Consider the following 19751-nt stretch of genomic DNA (forward strand, 5'->3'; position numbering starts at 1 on the left):
TTGCTACAGTAGTTTTTCAGTGTCTCTTTACAATGCCCTCCATCCATCTGTCTTCCATCCTTTCCCTTTTACAGTATCTGGAAATGGGGGTGTTTCTGAAACGTATGTTTCAATTGCTGCTTAATCCTTACATTCTCTCTCCATTTCTGCGTTCCTCTTCTCTTCTAGTTACTTTCAATAAACTTGAAATGCTGTTATAGTTGCTCTGCACTGTCACACCTGTGTGACTGCTTGTCTGAAAGGTCACATTTAATTGTGCAGTTCCAGCTATTTCCAGAGTTTTAGAAAACTGCATTCTTGGAACTTCTTAAGAACTTCCCGGAATTATCATTTGTGGAGCTAATTAGCTTAGGCATGGTCTTGGCGTGGTTCACTTATCTATCAGTGTGGGACTTGCTATTTTTATTCTTCAGGTGCTTGTCAGTCCCATTGCATAAATAAAGCTCAGGGTTCAACTGAGAAAGTGAAGGACACAGACAACAAAGACGCTGCGAGGGCTAGAGCCTCTCTGCTCTGGAAACAGCTTGGGAGAGCTGGGGGTGTTCAGCCTGAAGGAAGAGAAGGCTCCAGGGAGACCTTCCAGTACCTAAAGGGACTCCAGGAAAGCTGGAAAGCGACCTTGGACAAGGGGGAATGGCTTCCCACTGCCAGAGGGCAGGGATAGATGGGATATTGAGTAGAAATTCTCGGCCGTGAGGGTGGTAAGGCCCTGGCGCAGGTAGCCCAGAGCAGCTACGGCTGCCCCATCCCTGGAAGTGTTCCAGGCCAGGTTGGACAGGGCTTGGAGCAACCTGGTGTAGTGGAAGGTGTTCCTACCCACAGCAGGGGGAGGAACAAAATGAACTTTAAGGTCCCTCCCTGCCCAAACTATTCTCTGATTTTACAATTCCATGATAATATTCCTAAAATAAAAGTTCTTGAGAAAACTCAATGTTAATATCATCTGTTGTAGTCAGCACATAGTAAAATCTCTTTAGGATTTGCTGCAGAACTCCTTCAGTGTTCTCAATGAAAGCTGCCCTGTCAAACTAGATATGTGGGATATTGAATGTATTTTATTTATCTCCAAGTGAAACTCTATGTCAGGTTTTATTACTTTGGGCCTCACTACCCAAAATGGGGTTCCAGGTTGGACCTGTTCTCACCTGCATATATTTGGTCTAATTATGCAGTTTTGGGTGCCCTGACATCGTGTAGTAGGGACAAAAGGGGCTGTTGTACTCTAGAGGCACACTGGAAGAGAGAGGGAAATGGTAAAATCGAACCTATGTAGCTGGTTACTTTTGGGTTTTACCTTTTTTTCTTGTTCATCATATTCAGCAGGTGAAAGTTCCCAGCTCCATGTTCACATTCTAGAATAACAATATTGGAGAATGCTGCCATTCTGGGCTGAGCCGAATTTAACCTCAGATGCTATCTTGATACTTGCTAGTAGTTATTGGCTGCTGTATTTGTATTCTGGAAACTTTGAAAATGGACTACAATCTGAAATATTTTATCTCAGTGGAAGTATACGGAACCAAGAGCTCGTTCTTTTCATGGCAATGGATTATTTAATTTTCTACCTTGTCCTAATCCTACTTGATGAACTTTTAAGTATTCTAGTTTTTAATTATTCTAGTTACTGATGTAACTAGAAGCAGCCATCAAGTTTTCCCAGGCAACACTGAATTAACGTACTTGATTCCTGGTTTGTAAGTTGGGTGTGGTTCACCATTCCCGGGTTGCTCTATGTTGACATCTAAAATTCATTTAGCAATTGGCAAAAAATAAATAATGTGACATATCATGTGGTATGATTTCCTTTCTTTCAGGGTAGGGAAAAATATTCTTTGTTTGCTTCCTCCCTGCTTCCCCCAAATGAATAAAAATTTTACATTAATCGTTTGTGTACATAATTTCAATGCAAGAGAGATTTAGAAAAGTGCAGTATTAAAGGTAATACACAGCATGCCGTCAAACTCATCAACATGAGTCTCAAGTGTAGAGTCTGAATTGTAGCCCTTTCAAGATGAGCTGAAATGATGATGAGAGAAATGCTAAAGCATTTTATTTTGAATGTATAAAAGCACAGCTCGATCACAGTTTTAACCCAGTGGTGTATTCGAAAGGCAGTGAAGCGGAGTGTCGAAGTGTACCTTGGTCATGCCAGGTTTTGGGAAGGTGAAGCTTGACTTTGTGGGAAGGTTGGCCAGGGAATTTGTTAATCAAACAAATGTTTGCATGCAGTGCTAGGAAAGCCTGTTTTGATATGACTCTGTATCAGACACACTGTATCTCCCACCTGTCCTAATTGAACTGGAACAGATCAGCTCATTTGACAGTTTGCTTAGTGAATTTATTCTATGAGCTCTGTGAAGGTAAATTACATAAGCCATGTTTACAGTCATAGTGCTAAAACCAGACTCCAGAAATGGAAAAAGTATTCTATTAGTACAATATTTTAAGTGAAATTAAACATTCAAAAGCAAAATGACTTGTTACCTTGCAGGCAGACATTTTCATTAGAGGTTTCCCCCCCCATTTGTATATCTCCAGGTGGAGTTTGAAGGCTTGAAACATGAAATCAAAAGGCTTGAAGAAGAAACAGAGTTTCTGAATAGTCAGCTGGAAGATGCCATCCGACTGAAGGAGATCTCTGAGCGCCAGCTTGAGGAGGCCTTGGAGACACTGAAGACAGAGCGGGAGCAGAAGAACAACCTTCGGAAGGAGCTGTCTCACTACATGAACATCAATGATTCCATGTACAACAGCCACCTGAACATCTCTTTGGATGGGCTGAAGTTCAGCGATGAAGTCACAGAGCCCAATAATGATGAAATCATGAATGGATTTGAACAAAACTGCCTCAGCAAACTCAGCAATGGCAAGAACAGTACTTCAATGCCCAAGAAAAATGAAAGCTTCCCTCCAGCCCCAAGTCTGGTTTCAGATCTTCTGAGTGAATTAAACATTTCTGAAATCCAGAAGCTAAAACAGCAGCTTGTGCAGGTAAATGGGTTTCCTAAAGAGCTGTGCACTTCCAAATAGCTCCTAAAGTTCATTTGGGATGTAATTTCAGTCTTTTCAGTATCTCACATGGCCACCATACTGTTCATACTGTATTTTTAAAGGTTTCAATTAATTTAGAATTTCGGGATGTTAAATTTTGTCAGTGAAAAACCGCAGGTTTTTCTTTTCCGTCCTTTTCTTCAATGCAGTGAAATTGGCAGTCATGTCCTTTCCTTGGTGGAAAGTTCTAATGCATCTCCTGTGCAGTACTTGCTGTGTCTACTTCATTATGTCACTAGCAAGAACAATAGTGGTTTGTTTCAAAATTGAAAGTTACTCCAATCACCTTCATCAAAAAGAGGTTTTGTACTTATATTTTCTGTAATTAGTTCAAAGAGCATGAAGTCTTAGCACCAAGCATTTCTGTGCTACATTTGTGCAATTAGGAGGTTGGAGAGTTTAGAACAAGGTACACATTTCTGTTTCCTACTAATATTTTGTCAAGCATGTTTTAAATTATCTTCTATAAGAAAAAGCCCTTTGCAAAAATACTGTCAGAGTTTTTAAAAATGAGAAATTTAAGAGGAGAAGCTTGAACAAGTTTTGGTATTTCTGAGTCTTTCATGAAGTTCTGAGCTTTCACCATAGACTAGCTGCATATTTTCTAGAATTTACTTGATAATTTAGATGATAGCAATAAACTTTAGCTTGTCTTTAGCTGAAAGGAAGTTTTCACAGTGAGACCTTCAGCTAGGGAATAAATGTGCATTTTGAAGTGGAGATAAGAAAGAACTGGCAATGAACACTGTACTTGAGATAATTTTAGAATACACTGTATAGCCTGTCCCATAATGTGCAAGTGATTGGTTTTCTGTAACCATATGGACCGTTGGCTAAGTTGCTGTCTCTTAGAGTAAAACCATGTAGTTGATACAGTTCCCTTGACATAGATGTCTGTGTTCCTGCATTTCAGATGGAAAGAGAAAAGGTTACTTTGTTAACAACACTGCAGGAATCTCAGAAGCAACTGGAGAATACACGGGGAGCCCTCTCAGAGCAGCATGAGAAAGTTGGCAGGCTCACTGAAAATCTGAACGCCATGAAGAAGCTCCAGGCCAGTAAGGAGCGTCAGTCTGCCCTTGACAATGAAAAGGACCGAGATAGCCATGAAGATGGAGACTATTATGAAGTTGACATCAATGGGCCAGAGATCCTGGAGTGCAAGTACAAAGTGGCTGTGGCAGAAATTACTGACCTGAAAGAAGAGCTCAAAAATTTGAAGGCAAAATACAAAGAATGTGAGTCTAAGTATGAGGAAGAGAAGAGTAGATACGAGACTGAGAGCCAAGCTCTCACTGAAAAGATCACCTCACTGGAAAAGTCCAGCAGGCACAATAGAGAACAGATGACCAGGCTGGAGAAGGAGCTGAAGAAAGTCAGTGATGTTGCTGGAGAAACACAGGGCAGCCTCAGCGTGGCCCAAGATGAACTAGTCACCTTCAGTGAAGAGCTGGCCAATTTATACCACCATGTCTGCATGTGCAACAATGAAACTCCAAACAGAGTGATGCTGGACTACTACAAGGAAGGTAAAGGTGGACGCAGTAGTCCAGAGGCCAAGGGAAGAAGGTCTCCCATTCTTCTTTCTAAAGGGCTGTTAACTATTGAGCTGGGAAAGGCAGAGAATGGAAGTGGTGACAGCAGTCCATCCCCAGTGTCATCTTTGCCATCCCCTGTGTCAGATCCTCGAAAGGAACCGATGAACATTTACAACTTGATTGCTATAATTCGGGATCAGATCAAACACCTGCAGGCTGCTGTGGACAGAACAACTGAGCTGTCCAGGCAGCGCGTTGCCACTCAAGAACTTGGGCCGGTGGTGGACAAAGACAAGGAAGCTCTCATGGAAGAAATCCTGAAGTTGAAGTCCTTGCTGAGCACCAAGAGGGAACAGATAGCAACTCTGAGAACCGTGCTGAAAGCCAACAAACAGGTAACCAGGTCTTAGGGATTTGAAGGTTACAGTGTCAGGGAATTAGGTCATAAGCACAAGAGAATTTATCTTTGAGGTCATTCTGCCATTCCCTCAGCTCTGTGGCGCTTTCGTTGCTGGTATTCAGCTAGTCCGAGGCTGAAGCCAGCTGTTCCGTTAGAGGTCCATTAAGTGGGACCCTGCTGTCCCACTTAAAGCCGAGCACTGGGGCTGTAACTGACTTCAGCTTCTCACATACTCCAGAGACTTCATTAAGGTTAAGGTAGCTTCAATCTACTGTCTGTCTGAATTAGATCAGGTTATATTTAATGTAGGACACCTAAAATGAAGAGGTAATCTTGCTTTCTACTTGAAAGAATTCTAGTACTTACCCTTAAAAGTGTTCTGAAATTTAAGTACTGTTCTCTCTCAAACTGCAAAATAAAAGAGAGCCTTTCAAGGAGAGAATGTGATACAAGAATGTGGTCAAAATAACAGGGGTGAAAGGTAAAATCAGTCTTTGGGGATTCGACATTCAACAACATTAGCAGTGCAGTAGATGAAAATAACTGCCATTAAAGCACCACATGGCACGCTTCGCTTCTCTAAAGTTAAATTGAAATTGTCTTAAAAAAAAGGTGTAGTGTTGTTTAAGAATGAAATAGACACATTAAGTTTTCTTTTTCACATTTTAATAAAGATGTCCCAAATGTATGATAGGCAGAATGCTATAAGGGTTAGAGAACTGTGCTAGTGATTGAAAAAAGCATTTAAATATCGAGATACTAAGTAGATTGTTTTGTTCCTTTGTGTTGCTAGTAGATAGGTTTCACTACATCTATATTATGTAACTTCCTTGATGCTGCTACATGGATAATGGGAGTAGGAGATGGCTATGTCTGTTCCCAGTGTTCAGAAATGAAATTTTATTTTATCTGTACAAGATAAGTTGACCACAAATTTAACGTTCCAGTACAAAGTAAACGTTTCATTATGTGAATAGTGATTAAAAATCTTCTAGCCAGCTATTTGATTAAGAGTTTCATTAAATGTTATGATTCTGTTCTCGCTGGTAACCAACAGACTGCAGAAGTAGCCCTTGCCAACTTAAAAAGCAAGTATGAGAATGAGAAAGCGATGGTTACGGAGACCATGATGAAGCTGCGAAATGAGCTGAAGGCTTTGAAAGAAGATGCTGCCACCTTCTCTTCCCTGAGAGCTATGTTTGCTACAAGGTAAAGAGTATAATGAACTCAGCAAAATTTAATTACTTGCTTGTGGGAGGAAGAGTTGAACATCCTTTCCATGCACCCTGCAGAGAGTGGAGCGGTGCGTTCTTTTTCCCAAGGTCATTGCTTGCAAATGTGTGTGTCTGTGATATGCTCCTGTTGCTACAAAACATAAAGCTGTTGTGGCAGTATTTATTCAAGTTGGCTGAGAGATTACCTGCTATTCCTAGTTCTTGAAGCCGTTAGCTCTGAGAAGGAGTGATATTTAACAATGCAAAATGAGCATTTATTGTACACTGAAGATGGGACTCTGCTTTACCTTGATGATCTAGAAAAAGGTAAAGATGTTGCAAACATCTTGGTGTTCGTAAGTTGTCCATCCTGCAGTTGGCGTCTGTCATTTCATTGACCTGCGTCAGCTGATTTGGTTGCTTTGTCTTTGGAACTTGCTTCTGCTTCTTAGTTGTGCTTCGTGGTGTTAACAGACCTAAAACCCTGCTGACACGTAGAATCACTGAATCATCAAGTTTCGAAGAGATCTTTAAGATCATCAAGTCCAACTGTCAACCCAGCACTGCCACTTAACCCCTAAACCACATCACCCAGCACCGGATCCAGATGCTCTTTGAACACCTCCAGGGAGGATGACTCCACCACCTTCCTGGGCAGCCTATTCCAATGCCTGGCTACCTGAACAGTGAAAACATTTTTTTAATATCTACTCTGAATCTCCTCTGTCTCAGCTCAAGGCCATTTCACTCTCACTGCAGGCATGGCAGAAGAAATTGACCCCACCTCACTGCCACCTTTCAGGCAGTTGTAGAGAGTGATGGGGTCCCCCCTGAGCCTCCTCTTGTCAAGACTAAACAAACCCAGCTCCCTCAGCAGTTCCTCATGAGTTTTCACTACTAGCCTTGATGCCCTTCTCTGGATGTGCTTCAGCCCTCCAATGCCCCTTTTGAGGTGAGGGGCCCAAAAAATGAATGCAGTACCCGAGATGTGGCCTCACCAGTGCCCAGTACAGAGCCAGTACACTTTATCTAAAAATGGTCAGTTTCAGCTCGGGGGGATTCACAGGGACACCCCTGGCAGTGTTCATTTGCCATGAGTCCCTAAATGCATTCCAGGCCTTGCCTTAGAATGCTGTTTAATGTAACCTAGACACCTGCTTTTAAGCTAATCCACAGGGATTGGGGGAGTCTGTATGTGCTCTGTGCTGCTTCTTTCTTTTCGGTCTCTGGACACTTCAAAAAAAGGGAAACAAAAAGCCAAGAAGGGTTTTCTCTGTCACCTGCTAAGGAGCACCATAGTAAGGAATCACAAGGATGCAAATGAGGATTCCTCATTTTCAGAGGTGCTTCTACAGCAGCTCTCATGTTCCTTGAATAATCTTTGGCTTCCTGGTGATTCAGCCTTCCTCAGCTGTATTTATGCATAGAGTAAGTGTGGAAACCAAGGAATGCTAAAGGTTGAACTGCGGCAGTTTGTTCTGCCAGGGAATGGAATACCCTGTACAGTCTGGATTTGTCCTATTTTCTTTCCTCTCCCTCTCTGTTTCTGGAGTGTAATTAATATGCAAAAATTGCAATACCTTTGTTAGTTGTAGATCAGCTTCAAGCTGGGAGGAACTGGAAGCAGAATAAAAGTTTTTCTGAAAGAAACAGACTTAGGAGCTGTGTCCTGACATTCTCACAGGGAATTGTGGGTGAATAGAGGTAGAGTGAGCTGTGTTTGGAGATGTACAACAGACTCCCCTGCCTAAATGAACAATTGTAATTTCTATCAGTTATTATGATATGCTTGATAACTGTAGTGAAAAAAATGAGCCAGGAACAAAGGAGGACTCAAAAAACTGAGGATGGAGTGAGTAGAGATGTGGCCTTCAGAGCCTTTTGTCTTAGGAGCATTCCTGAGCCTAGCATGGCAGCCTGGCCTTGGAGTCTGCGTCTAGCCTGAGATGGTGACAGTTGCACGAGATCGTGAAGAGTTGCTCTGTTCTCCCAGTGTGCCCCGTGTTTCAGATGCCACAGTAGCTATCACAACCTAGTACTGCAGGTGGGGTACTGTCATCCCTTTCACTCCTGATCCCTGGTCAAGGAGGGTTAGTAGCTTGGTGGTTGGCCAAGTGCATTCCTCTCAGTGACTGTTTCGTTTAAGTCTCCATTTTGGGTAGGGTAAGCTTGCAAGTGGTGTTCCTAGGTGCTTTGGTGGAGATAAGTTCAAAAACTGTTTTGAGGTCTGATTTTTAGTCATTTTTCAAGTATCAGAAGTATGTAACAGCCCAATTTGTCCTCACTGTTGTAAACAGCTTGCTAAAGGAGCACCTCTTAGCAGTCCCCACAGTAAGAGTTGTGTTTCTTCCCTGGCCAAGAGGTTTGTATCAGCAGAGACTAATAACGAGTGATGGAGCCTTTACCCCTCCATGTTTGTTTGGATGTTGCGTTCAAGTGTGGGACAAAGCAGATTGCTGCACACGTATTTTCCACAGGAAGATACTCATTTTGTCGGATGTAAGAGAACTGTAACAATACATGAGAGTTGGAGGCTGGGCATGAATATAGTAACTGACCTAATTTCCTTTTCAAAGTAGGTTAATCCTACTAATTTGACAATACTATCAGCTATTTTTAATAAGTAGTGAAAATGCAGTAACACCTCAGCTGGAGACAAGGGGAGGCTTGCACAACACGGATTAACAGCTCCCAGCTCTGATGGACTGCCGCAGCACTCTAGACAACACTGTATGTCTAAAACAAAATTGTTGTACAAAGGGTAAGTCAAGTTATGAGTAATGTACAAAGAGCACATATTTGCAGTTAACTCACTTCACTTGGGTCTTTGTTCAAGTGTGTATGAATCAAAAGGCTACTTTCAAGGTGGTGTTGAGTATTTATTGAATTTGCTGTGCCCAGTGCTGTGCAATGTTTATTGTGACCACCAGCAGCAAATAGGAATACAGTGATTGGGAACGGTGGGTCCCAGATCAGGGTTGATACTGCTGGTGGTATTCAGATCGCTTCAGAGTGATGTAGAGAGCAGAGAGCTAGGAGCTACCGGTAGCTTTTCCTGGCAAAAATATTTAATTTTCAAAATATATTTTATGGTAGGCTTGCGTTATTTTTTTTAAGGTCCCATTTAGTAGGCTAAGAAAATTGAGATTTTTTTAACGCAGAACAATATAAAGCCCTACTTAAGTGTAAGAAGAAGGGTTAGTGGCAGATTTGACATCAATTAATTCATCTTCCTCTAAAATATTGTCAGGAGGAAGACTGATTCCTTTCTTTGCAAGATGAAAGAGCTGCTCCCAAGTGCTTTGAGGGAACTTGAAATGAATATATCCTGTTTTCTAATGATTTAGTATGGGAGTGAGGTATGATCTCCTTGTCTTGTAGGTAAAGATACATTTCTAGATTGCATGTAAGAATTTGTTATTCAACCTTACAAGCAAATCAAAGCACAGGTTTCTTACAATTGATTGCAGGGGAAAAAAATCACAAATCAAAAGATGAGAAAAATCTGACTTAGAAGTTCAGCTTGAGGCTTGTTTTGGTTAACTTTTCAGTAAGGAAGGAGAGAGGGAGAAAACGGTAGGTTTCTGCTAGTTTTCTGGAGAACATCTCTGAAGCTGCAATTTCCAGAGTACAATGCCGGTGCTAATGAAGCACAGGTCCACAGGTTCATCCGCCAGCAATTTGGGTTCAAGTCCTTGAAGGATGGTTAGATGCAAGGCAGAAGGCCAGTATTGCCATCCCTCCACATATTTGTATTTAGCTTTTTTTGTTTTTAAAATTCTAGTTGTTGTTTTCTTAAGCTTCTTTTTTTGATGTTGTTAATTACCAGTAGTAAGAAAATAGGTAGCATCCAAGCCTTGAGTTCACTATCTACTTAAAGCTGTGAATATGTGAAAATACAACAGGCTTATACTAATTTCATATTCTTACTAAAAGCATGAAAACTAAATTATGTTCTTTCAAAGGTGTTTTTAAACGAAATACATCTTCTGTTCTGATTTTATTGAATATATAGCTGGGAAGTAGCCTAGCACATGGCAAATGGAATTGTCAAAGGAAGGAGCTTTTCTTTTCAATCAAACAAAGCAGTAAAAATACACAGAGAACAAAGATAAGCTGCCATAACTGCTGCTGCCAGCTAAAGCAGGTCCAGAGCCTATGTCATCCTAGATGCTTAGGGAGGCAACATTGCTGGGGTTTTTTTTTTTTGAGAAAATTAAATTGAGAGTCAGCGAGCAGCATGAAGGAAGAAAGTGGGGCCGATCCCAGTCCATTTCTGTGTGCAACATCTTGAGCCACTTCTAGGAAAATTCTCGCCCCTTCGTTCCAGTAAATGATTGCTGTGCTTTGTACAGTGTGGTGTTCTTTGACTCTGGACAGCCATACGTGCACCAGGACAAGGTTTGAGTTTGAGGCTATATGATTCCTTTTGGATTAAAGATTTAGGAAAGCAGGTTCAGGATGCAGGATGGTGTGTAGGTAGAGTAGTTAACACTCCTGCCTCTCCCCAGTCATCTCTTCTATAGGAGAGAACAGTTGCTCAAGCACAGTTAAAAACCGCAGCTGCATATATGGTACTGATAATACTTCCCTTTTGTTGGGAAGGAGAAAAGAACTTCCTGAATAGAGTTCTATGGAAAACAAAAAACCAAACAACCAATATAGGTATTTGAAATAGTGAATACCTTGTAATTTCTAAGGACAGTCAATTGATGTTGTAAACTTTCATGCTGACAGGAAGCTCTGTGAGATAATGACTTGCTACAATAATCTTTTGGAGTCAAAATTCTGGCTTTAATTACAGCTTGGCTCACATGGGAAAGACTTCACTGCTTTCTAGACTATGCCAGGCTTATGTGTCACCAATCAGCCTTTGGCACAACTGTCTGTGCTTGGTCAAGAGGCAGGAATGTTACCAAAATGTATGTAAGACAGTGTGGGAAGTCCCTGTTCTGCTTTACTGCATTGGTTTTGTTTTCTCTTTCTTATCTCTTTTTGTTCCAAATGGGGTGGGGATGAAGAGATCTGCCCCCCCTTGCTTTGGCTGGCCTGGATTAACGCTTCTCTGCTGCATGTCAGATCGAGACAGCAGCAATCTTGACACTGCTTCACTGAGCTGAAAGTTTTGGGGCTACATTAACTTCATATTCTGTACTAAAACGTGGATATGTTTTGATTCACAAGACAGAAGCTGGAAAAGGGCAGGGGGGAAACCTCCCCATATTTTTACGTTGCCCAAATCTTTTGGGACAGCAATACTGAGTGTGAAACAAGGGGAACAGGGCCAGGTCACTCCAGTGCCAGATCATATTTTGCTGAAGCAATCACATTCCATTCCTCAAGGAATTGGTAATGCTGTTCTGGACAGCGCCCTGGTTTGCACTAGCAGAGCTTGGAAGGAATCAGTTTTGAGGTGTGTGCAGAAAAGAAATCAGAAGGGTCACTTCTGATATAGCCAGACCTTGCTTTTCACCTCACATGTCATGAGTGTGTTTGAAAGCTGGGGGGAAACCCCGTAGCCTCTCAGACCTCCCAGGAATCTTCAGCCTGTGCCCTGCTCCCACCCCTGAGGGAAGAAAACACCTCTCTGACACTGGAGCAGCAGGGCGCAGAGTCAGTAGGATGCTGGGAGCTGTTCAGTTTTCTGGCCACGCCCTCCTTCTGGAGCTGGTGACACCTTCCCTCAGAGGGGAAGAGCTCTTATGCTTTCAAGATTATTTTAGTATTTTCAGACTTCCCAGGGCTGTTTCCATCTCTCTTCATCTCTAATGCTGAAATGTATTAATGGGACAAGATCTGGCCCTGAGTCTGGCTTCCACTCTCTGGAGTCTAGGAGTTGGTATAGGGTCCATCTGACCATGCTGAGAAGGGCAGGTGTTGGTGTTCCAACAAGTTTAAGGTTCCTGAGTTTGTTTGTTTTTTTTTTTTTTAAAGAAAGACCCCTCACATAATTGCTTTCCCCTAGGCTGCACAGTGTGAGAGAGGCTGTGAGGAGCTCCAGAGCAGGATGCCCAGAGATGCAAGGGGGCAGATTGCTGTGCATGTGGGGGCCCTAAACTCATACAAACTTCCTGGTCTGTAAAGCTGCAGTGCAGTTATAGTTCATGCAGTTTTATATTTCTGAGTTACTGTTTAATCTCTCTATGTATTCAAGAATAAAAAACTGGGTTTTTTTCTTTTTCCTATTTCTATTCCCAAGCAAATACAATTAGGAATGTCTGTGTAATCCTGGTATTTAAAGTCAGGGAGAGTAGAATTTGAGGCGTGATAGAATAAGCACAGCTGGTGAATCTGCATATCAATCCAGTTTTGTTTTGTTGGTGGGTTTTTTTTCAGTCTGCTTTATATTACCTAACGATAAATGTCCCTTAAAGTCAGGGGCTTTTCCATTTCAATATTAGAAGGAACTTCTCTGCTGATATTTTTGCTTTTATGAAGAAGCTGTGTTTTAGAGATGGTAAATTCCAGCTGGTACCTATGAATATTTAGTTCTCTACCTATCTGCATAAATGTTTGTCTCTGTGCAGTGAATATGCACCTACATGTAGACTTAAATTTTTCAAGTTGTTCATGGTGCAAGTTAAGCAGCTTCCAGGCTCAGTGGCAATGACTGTAGATGGAACAGCTTGAGGCATTCATACAGCTTTACCACAGCCTTCCCACTAACTCAGTTCCTCTAATTGTTTTAAAACTGATTTTGATGGTGAGAACAATTATATAAAGGCCACTTGCTATTGAGAAGACAGCCACTATTTATAGCGTGATCAGAGTAGGTTAAAGTAGAATTCTGAAAGATGCTTGTTTTTAATTGTGCTGGTTAGTCCTCACTGGAGATTTGTTACTTGGACTTTGTCTAAAGTAACAAACGTCACAGTTAAGGTGTTCATCAACTGATATTAATGGCCATTTTAGCACTGGCCATTTCACAACACTCCTGTTGCTGCCCTCAGACCCTTTCCAACCTGAAGCTTAGAACCACTGTGATCTCTGTTAAGCAGAGACAAAAGTAGTATGACTGCATGGGGTCTACTTGCAGGAGGACATCTCGCTGACATTCAGACATAAATACAGTTACATCAGGCTGCATACTTCTGCTCTTCAAGGATGCTGTTAATTATACACCATCTTAAAAGGCATGAGCATGAAGTGCTGAGTAAGGGATTTTAAGAACCCCAGTGAGAAGTAGTTGTGGTTGTCTATAAGTTTGGTTGAAGTTCCTATTTAAGAGTGTGTATGTAAGCAGCTGCAAAGCTATCACTGCTGTGCAGGTGGGACACAGGGGTTTATATTGGAAGGTGCTTATAATGGAACCAGGATTGCTAAAGATTGATGTATTTCATTGCAGATGCGATGAATATGTTACACAGCTGGATGAAATGCAGCGGCAACTTGCAGCAGCTGAGGATGAGAAGAAGACTCTGAACTCCTTGCTTCGGATGGCTATCCAGCAGAAACTGGCCTTGACCCAGCGCCTGGAACATTTGGAACTGGACCATGAGCAGTCCAAAAGGGTGCGCACAAAGTCTGCCTCCAAAGCCAAGGGCAGTAACCCCAGTGTAAGTCACGTTCGGTCCTGTGGAGACAGGTCTGAAGGATCTGTCCTGAACAACCAGGTGTTTTGTAGTGAGAAATATAAAATCTATTGTGACTAGGACACATGTCTAGAAAAACCATATTCTGCATCTTATTTTATGCTGTAACTGTCAGCGTAAATCCCCACTATCTAACGTTGCAGTGAGTTGATTTGTACTAGTATGTTGTTGAACCAGGTAATACAGATTGTATTATGGTGGTCTTAACTGTAACTAATGCGTAAGTATGGGGATGCTATTAACAAGTTAATAGTGGAAAGCAATTAGCTTTTTCCACAATTAACATGTCTGGGGTTTGCTGTTTATGGTAAGTGTTAAGAGTACACCTGATAGAGTATGTATCTGGTGTTACTTACTGTAGTCTGTAGAGCACAAATGTGATCCTTCCTCCAGGGTTGCAGCATACTTCAATAAATGCTTTCATAGGCAGAAACAAACAGAAAACCTTCCTTGTTACTCTGGCTTAAGTGGTGAAAAGCAAAGGTTAAAATTAGAACTATGTCTTGGGAATGCAGAGCATTTGGAAACTAGAGTCAAACTTAATTTGCCTGTTGTAGCAGATGTTAAATACTTGCTATTGTATCACCACTAACCAAAGTCCTAAAGCTTTTATAGGCTATAAAAGCTAGAAAAAAACTTGGTACATTATTTACACTCTGCGTCCCTCTCTTCAGAGGGATAATCAGAAGAAACTTGCACAATTATATTAAAAATATGCAATATTTACTCCATCTGATACAAAATTTAAAATGTTAAGAATTGGGATCCTGCCTGGTAGACAGTACGTCTTTAAGAAGTTATGTCCTGAAAGGATCTTTGTGGTCTTATGTTGCTCTTTGCAAGCATAACACTTTGGAAAGAACCTGTCTGAGATATCCTGTACAGGAAAGAAGCTGTAGCCACACAATATGTATGTGTAGAATTAATATGACTATGGTCTAGCATTGTTGGTCACAAACAGTTTTTCTCAGCTCTGAGTATTAACCTGAACAGGTAGCATTTCAGAGCTCTGATCATTTATTTAAGTACACAGAAGATACTGCATTCCGTCTGCAAGCCATGTGTTTCACAGGGCTCTACATTAGAGGCACAGGAAATTGATCCAGATCATCCTGCTAATAATGATTTATGAAGTAGGTTAGTGCACGTACTAATCTTTAAAAACAAATAAACCTTTGTCTGATATTGAACATTTAAGGGGCCTTTTTACCCACTTAATTACAATAAGTTTGATAGTATAAAAGTGTACTTCATAATTGGTGCCTACATAAGAGAAAAAGATTGAAAATGTTGCTTCTCAATTGAGGAAAATTTGTGGAGCACTGAAAGGCACAGTTCTTTGTTTAACCCAGAGTTTGAAGTGCCTAGCCTCAGACTTTATTTTAATGTAAAGCCCTGTTTGTTTTGTACTCTTTTGAATACTTTTGTATGCCTATAGTGCTACTAAAAGCAGTGTGAGCCTGTGCCGGTGAGTGCTGGATAGTGTGGTTCCCAAAGCCATTCTAACCCTGTGCTGTGGTTGTGCTCCTCTGCCCGTCCCTGTCGATGCTCACAGCTTGCTCCGTGCACTGCCCGTGCACACTCAGGAGATATCCCAGTGCTAACAGAAGCTAATAAGAGCATGGCTGGTTTTCCCACTGAGGGGAAACCATGGGAGATTTTGGCTTCCTAGGTATTTTTAGTCGTGTTGGGGGGAAGTCTTCTAAATTAATACAGTGAGATTTTAAACAAATGAAACTTTGTTACAAAGCTGGGAACCATGGAAATGCTGCAGCCCAGAGCCAGAATTGCATTTATTGATCTTGAGAGGAAGAAAAAACCCCCAAGTGATTAAATTCTAATTCATTTCTAAAACATGACTGCTTGGGCTTTAAACAAATTTCAATTCTGGTTTTAGAAACTAGGCCCTGTGTGTCTGTTATTACTTCTTTTAGAAAATACTGAATTCTCCTGAATTTGAGCTTTAATATTGCTGAATAGCAGGTTTGATGTTTTGGAAGAGATGTCTTTTATAATTTTCAATCCTGCTTTTCTCTTTGCTGCACAATCTTCCAAAAGGCCTTTATTCTTCTCATTCCTGCGTTAAATACAATTTAAAAATACATGGTGAAAGCAAGCTTTTGAGTGCTAACTTTCTCTGCACTAATAGACTCAGTAACAATTCTGCTTCCACCACAGTAGGGAGCTTTAACACAGTTTTTGCTGCTTCTGTATCCCTAATGACAGTACTTTTGCAAAAGTACTAATGGCAAAAAGGTAAACTGGGAAAACTAATTGAATGCATTGTTAAGTTTTTTTTCAAATTAGTTGGAATTTTCTGTAACAGTTTCGGTGTTACCAGACAGTGACTATTGCTGTGAGGCTTGGCTCATTCTTTCAGTTCCGAGTATGAACAATTTTGCTATTAGCCCAATACCCTTAGTGATCATTTCCCTTTTCAGTCATCTCTGCAAATATTTAAAAAACCCTAAGAACCAGCCTGACTGCTGTTTGAGTCTATCACTGTTATGGTTTATCCTGTCAGGAAAAGAACTGAGGAATGGTGTAAAGTGACTTGATCCTGCTGTTTGTATTTTTAGGTAGTATTTAAGACTGAGTCTTTTAATTCTTGATTAACAATTTCTTGAGACGTTCATTTGCTGTAAGTCTTTCGTATCAGTCTCAATGGGTTGGGGTAAAGCATGGAAAATTCCTTAAGCCGTCACCTACCTCTGCAAGCAGGCTCTTCTGGATGATTCTCTGCATAGGCCTGCATGATATACTGACCTGCATGTTTCTGGAGAACCTAAAGCTTCACTGAAAACACTTCTTGCACACTCACTGCTTTTAACTTATGCTTGAAGAGCAAAGCTTTATTCAGTACTTGTAAGAATCCTTCTTTCTGCAAAGCTGTTGCTTCCAGGCTGAGCCCACAAAGCCTTGTTCACCCAGTGGGAAGGCATCTGTGAGCTGGAGTGGCTGCAGTTCCCCCAGCCAGCTAACAGACCCTCAGCCAACTAACCTGCCTGTGCAGCACATGGGGTTAAGTTTTCAGTTGATTGAGAAATAAACACTGATTTTTTTTTTTCTAATGCTATTTTGTTTTTCCATTTTTCAGCTATAGAGTAGTCCCTGAAGAAGGCCTTTCCAACAGTGCAACAGCATTTCTTAGCCCTCCTCACTCTGGTTCAAAGTGGTGGCCCATTGCACACAGAATGGAAACCACTGACCTGATCCTAACTTTTGAAAACACCTTTTCCTATATATTACCTGAAACCTTCCCTTTCTGCCTGAAGCTATAAAACAAACAAGCTTTACCTATAAGTGCTGCTGCAGTAAGAAACCTTACAAGTGCTGAAGAAACCTACTTCAAGTGTAACGCTCACCATGTTAGTCTGTGCTCTCCTGGAAATGTCGGATGGGGGAATTTACTTCATTGCAGATGCTCATTTTTTACCTGATTGTTAAACCTGTGCACTTTTGATATTTTTCTTTAGCTTCTTTAATTACTTATGTAGAAGAGTTTATATAAATGCAGTGGTTTGTGCTCATAGTCTCTCTCCAATTTGAAACTTGTGACTTATGAATTATATATCAGCATGTGGCAGAGATTTGGGGGGGAACGACTCTAGATTGTGATTAGAAAAGTTTCAACAAAAAAGCAGGAGCTCTGCTAAAATACGTGCTGTGCTTCGGCATCTTTTTTTTTAATTAAAATGTTATGCTTTATATGTTTAAATTACTGATTTTTTAACTGCCATGTTCATTAAGAAATCCAGGGTATTCAAATTCTGGGGTTTTTTTCATATTGTATTATTATTCTTAGGAATAGTTCAATGTAACAAGAAGAAAACTTGACTTTGCTCTGGTTAAAACAGTAATAGGCACTTGAAAAATATTAAATAAGTAGTATTACCTATAAATTCCAGAATTCCTGGGTTTTAGGAAGTTGAAGTATTATCGATTAACAGAATTTTATACAACTATACCAGTTAAATTCCAAATTGGAATTGTTTTGTTACTTTTTTCATTTTATTGTGCCAAATTATGGTACATTTAGAAAGAAAAATTCTAAAGTGGTCAGTGATAGGGTGTTATCTATCAGCGCCTTTCTGTCACTCATTATTGCCAGTAGTGCCTTTGATCATTTGAGGGGAGACTCTTAGAGTAGCGTAGGCTAAGTCCTGTCACTTAGGAGAAATGGAATAGCTGGTTTGGAATTTGTTAAAGATGTGGAGCAATAAGTGCTGAGTGAACTCCCATTTCGCACATTTTTAATGGTAGTCTTACTATAGAGATTATATATTCAAGGAATTGTAAAAAATTCTGTTAGTCAATGATATTTCATCATGCAAATCCTTGCAAATTCAGGGGTATAGAGGGGAAAAAAAACAAAACTACAAACCTGAACAAACCCGACTACACTTTGGGAACCAAATGGACTAATATTGGACAGATGAGCAGTGTATGACCACGTTTATGGTATCAGTCCAGGAATGCGTCGGGAATGTCTCTTACCTGTGGGTGGTGTGCGGTGATGGGTGCAGGAGCCACGGCGCTGTGTGCAGATGTGAACTGCGACACATCGGGATGTCCTTTGCATGTTGTATCTATTTGTGATTTCAACAAACAGAAACAGAGAAGCACATCAACAAGCCATGTCAGGCTCTCAATGGCTTGGTGAGGCTCATGTGGTTGATTAAATTGGTACTTCCGGAGGGGAGCCCTCCCACTTCTCAAAAAAAGTACAAATTGACCTAATATTGACAGTGTGGAAAAGATTTCTGTTTGCTGGAAAAAGCATTATTATTCCTAGATGTGGGGACTTATATTTCCATCTTCTGTTACAGTATTGAGTCATAAGAAATATTGTTGCATTTAAAATTACTACATTTGTATGTGGGTATTTATTTGAAATGATGTCAAAGTACTGTATTATGTTCTATGTGCATTACCTTTTAGCAGTGGGTTGGTCTCCATTTAACGTCCTGTGCATGTATTCTTGCCAAGTAACCTTTACACAGATCTGAAAAACAAAAAAGTTAAAGAGAAAATGTGGAAACTTCTTAAAAGGATAACTGTGTGTTAATTGGATAACCTTAGGAGGAGGGGTAGAGGGCAAAACATTGCTTCCAGATTAATAAAACAGTTTTTGATCTAGGAAAGCAATGTGCCTGCGTAAAGGTAGTCACACTGGCAGGAGCAATAAAAGAGAAAAGGAATTGCGTGTTCTGCCTGTTGGTTTTGTGGTTTAAGAAGGTGCTGGCTTAAGTAGTCCGCTGAAGGGATTTTCAGCCAGGAGCCAAATAAATACTAATTTTTATCTGAAAGAAATGGAATACTTCACATGAAGTTTTCTGCAGAATTAGAAAATTAATTATTTGTGCTCACATTCAGGGGGTGCCATCCTCTCTTATTCCATGAGATCTTCGTGGATTAGTTTTGGCCTGGATCAGACTGGTTTAATGTGTGGCACTGAACAACCATGCAAACACTTGTACTGGTACAGGGAAAGTAAGGGTAGGACTAAGGCTATGGTGTCAGTGGTGACAAGTTGTCCTGAAATTACATCTTAATTTCTCGTATACTCTCCAAAATACTCACGTACTCTTAGGGCTCCATCCAGCCTGGCCCTGAACAGAACTTCCCTGGAAGTGCTTCCTGGCCCTGAGCACCCTGGTCTAGTGGGAGATGTTCTGCTCGTGGCAGGGATGCCAGCAGGGTGGAACAAGATGGTCTTTAAAGTCCCTTCCAACCAGTCAGGGATTCTGTGAAAATGCATTGAGTTGATGTTTGTCTGGTAGAATTAGCAAACAAACTCACAAAAAGCCCCTGAATGAGAATACCCAAACTCTGAGGGCAAGGCTGAGGTTTGCTCCATCAATACGAAGATATTCCTGGATCAATGACTTCATATTGGCCCCTAGAAACATTAAATATGGTTTTATACTCTAGTTTGACAACTCTTGTTTCCCCA

The 19751-nt window shown here is 40.9% G+C and overlaps 1 protein-coding gene across 2 annotated transcripts in view; it reads left to right on the forward strand.

Moving 5' to 3' along the window:
- BICD2 (BICD cargo adaptor 2) overlaps nucleotides 1–18966 on the forward strand; it is a 60106-nt gene extending 41140 nt beyond the window's left edge. Inside the window, exons 4-8 of one of the 2 annotated variants that reach the window (XM_082288895.1) lie at nucleotides 2539–2991; nucleotides 3965–4984; nucleotides 6047–6198; nucleotides 13549–13759; nucleotides 16893–18966. In XM_082288895.1, the coding sequence (XP_082145021.1) occupies nucleotides 2539–2991; nucleotides 3965–4984; nucleotides 6047–6198; nucleotides 13549–13759; nucleotides 16893–16898 (1842 nt within the window). In that variant the 3' untranslated portion in view covers nucleotides 16899–18966. Of the gene's footprint in view, nucleotides 1–2538; nucleotides 2992–3964; nucleotides 4985–6046; nucleotides 6199–13548; nucleotides 13948–16892 lie in introns of those variants that run through there. The other variant, XM_082288894.1, reaches the window with a different exon arrangement.
- Nucleotides 18967–19751: the final 785 nt, after the last annotated feature.

The sequence above is a fragment of the Coloeus monedula genome (genome assembly GCF_965178545.1).
Source record: "Coloeus monedula genome assembly, chromosome: 11".
NCBI classification, from domain to species: Eukaryota; Metazoa; Chordata; class Aves; order Passeriformes; family Corvidae; genus Coloeus; species Coloeus monedula.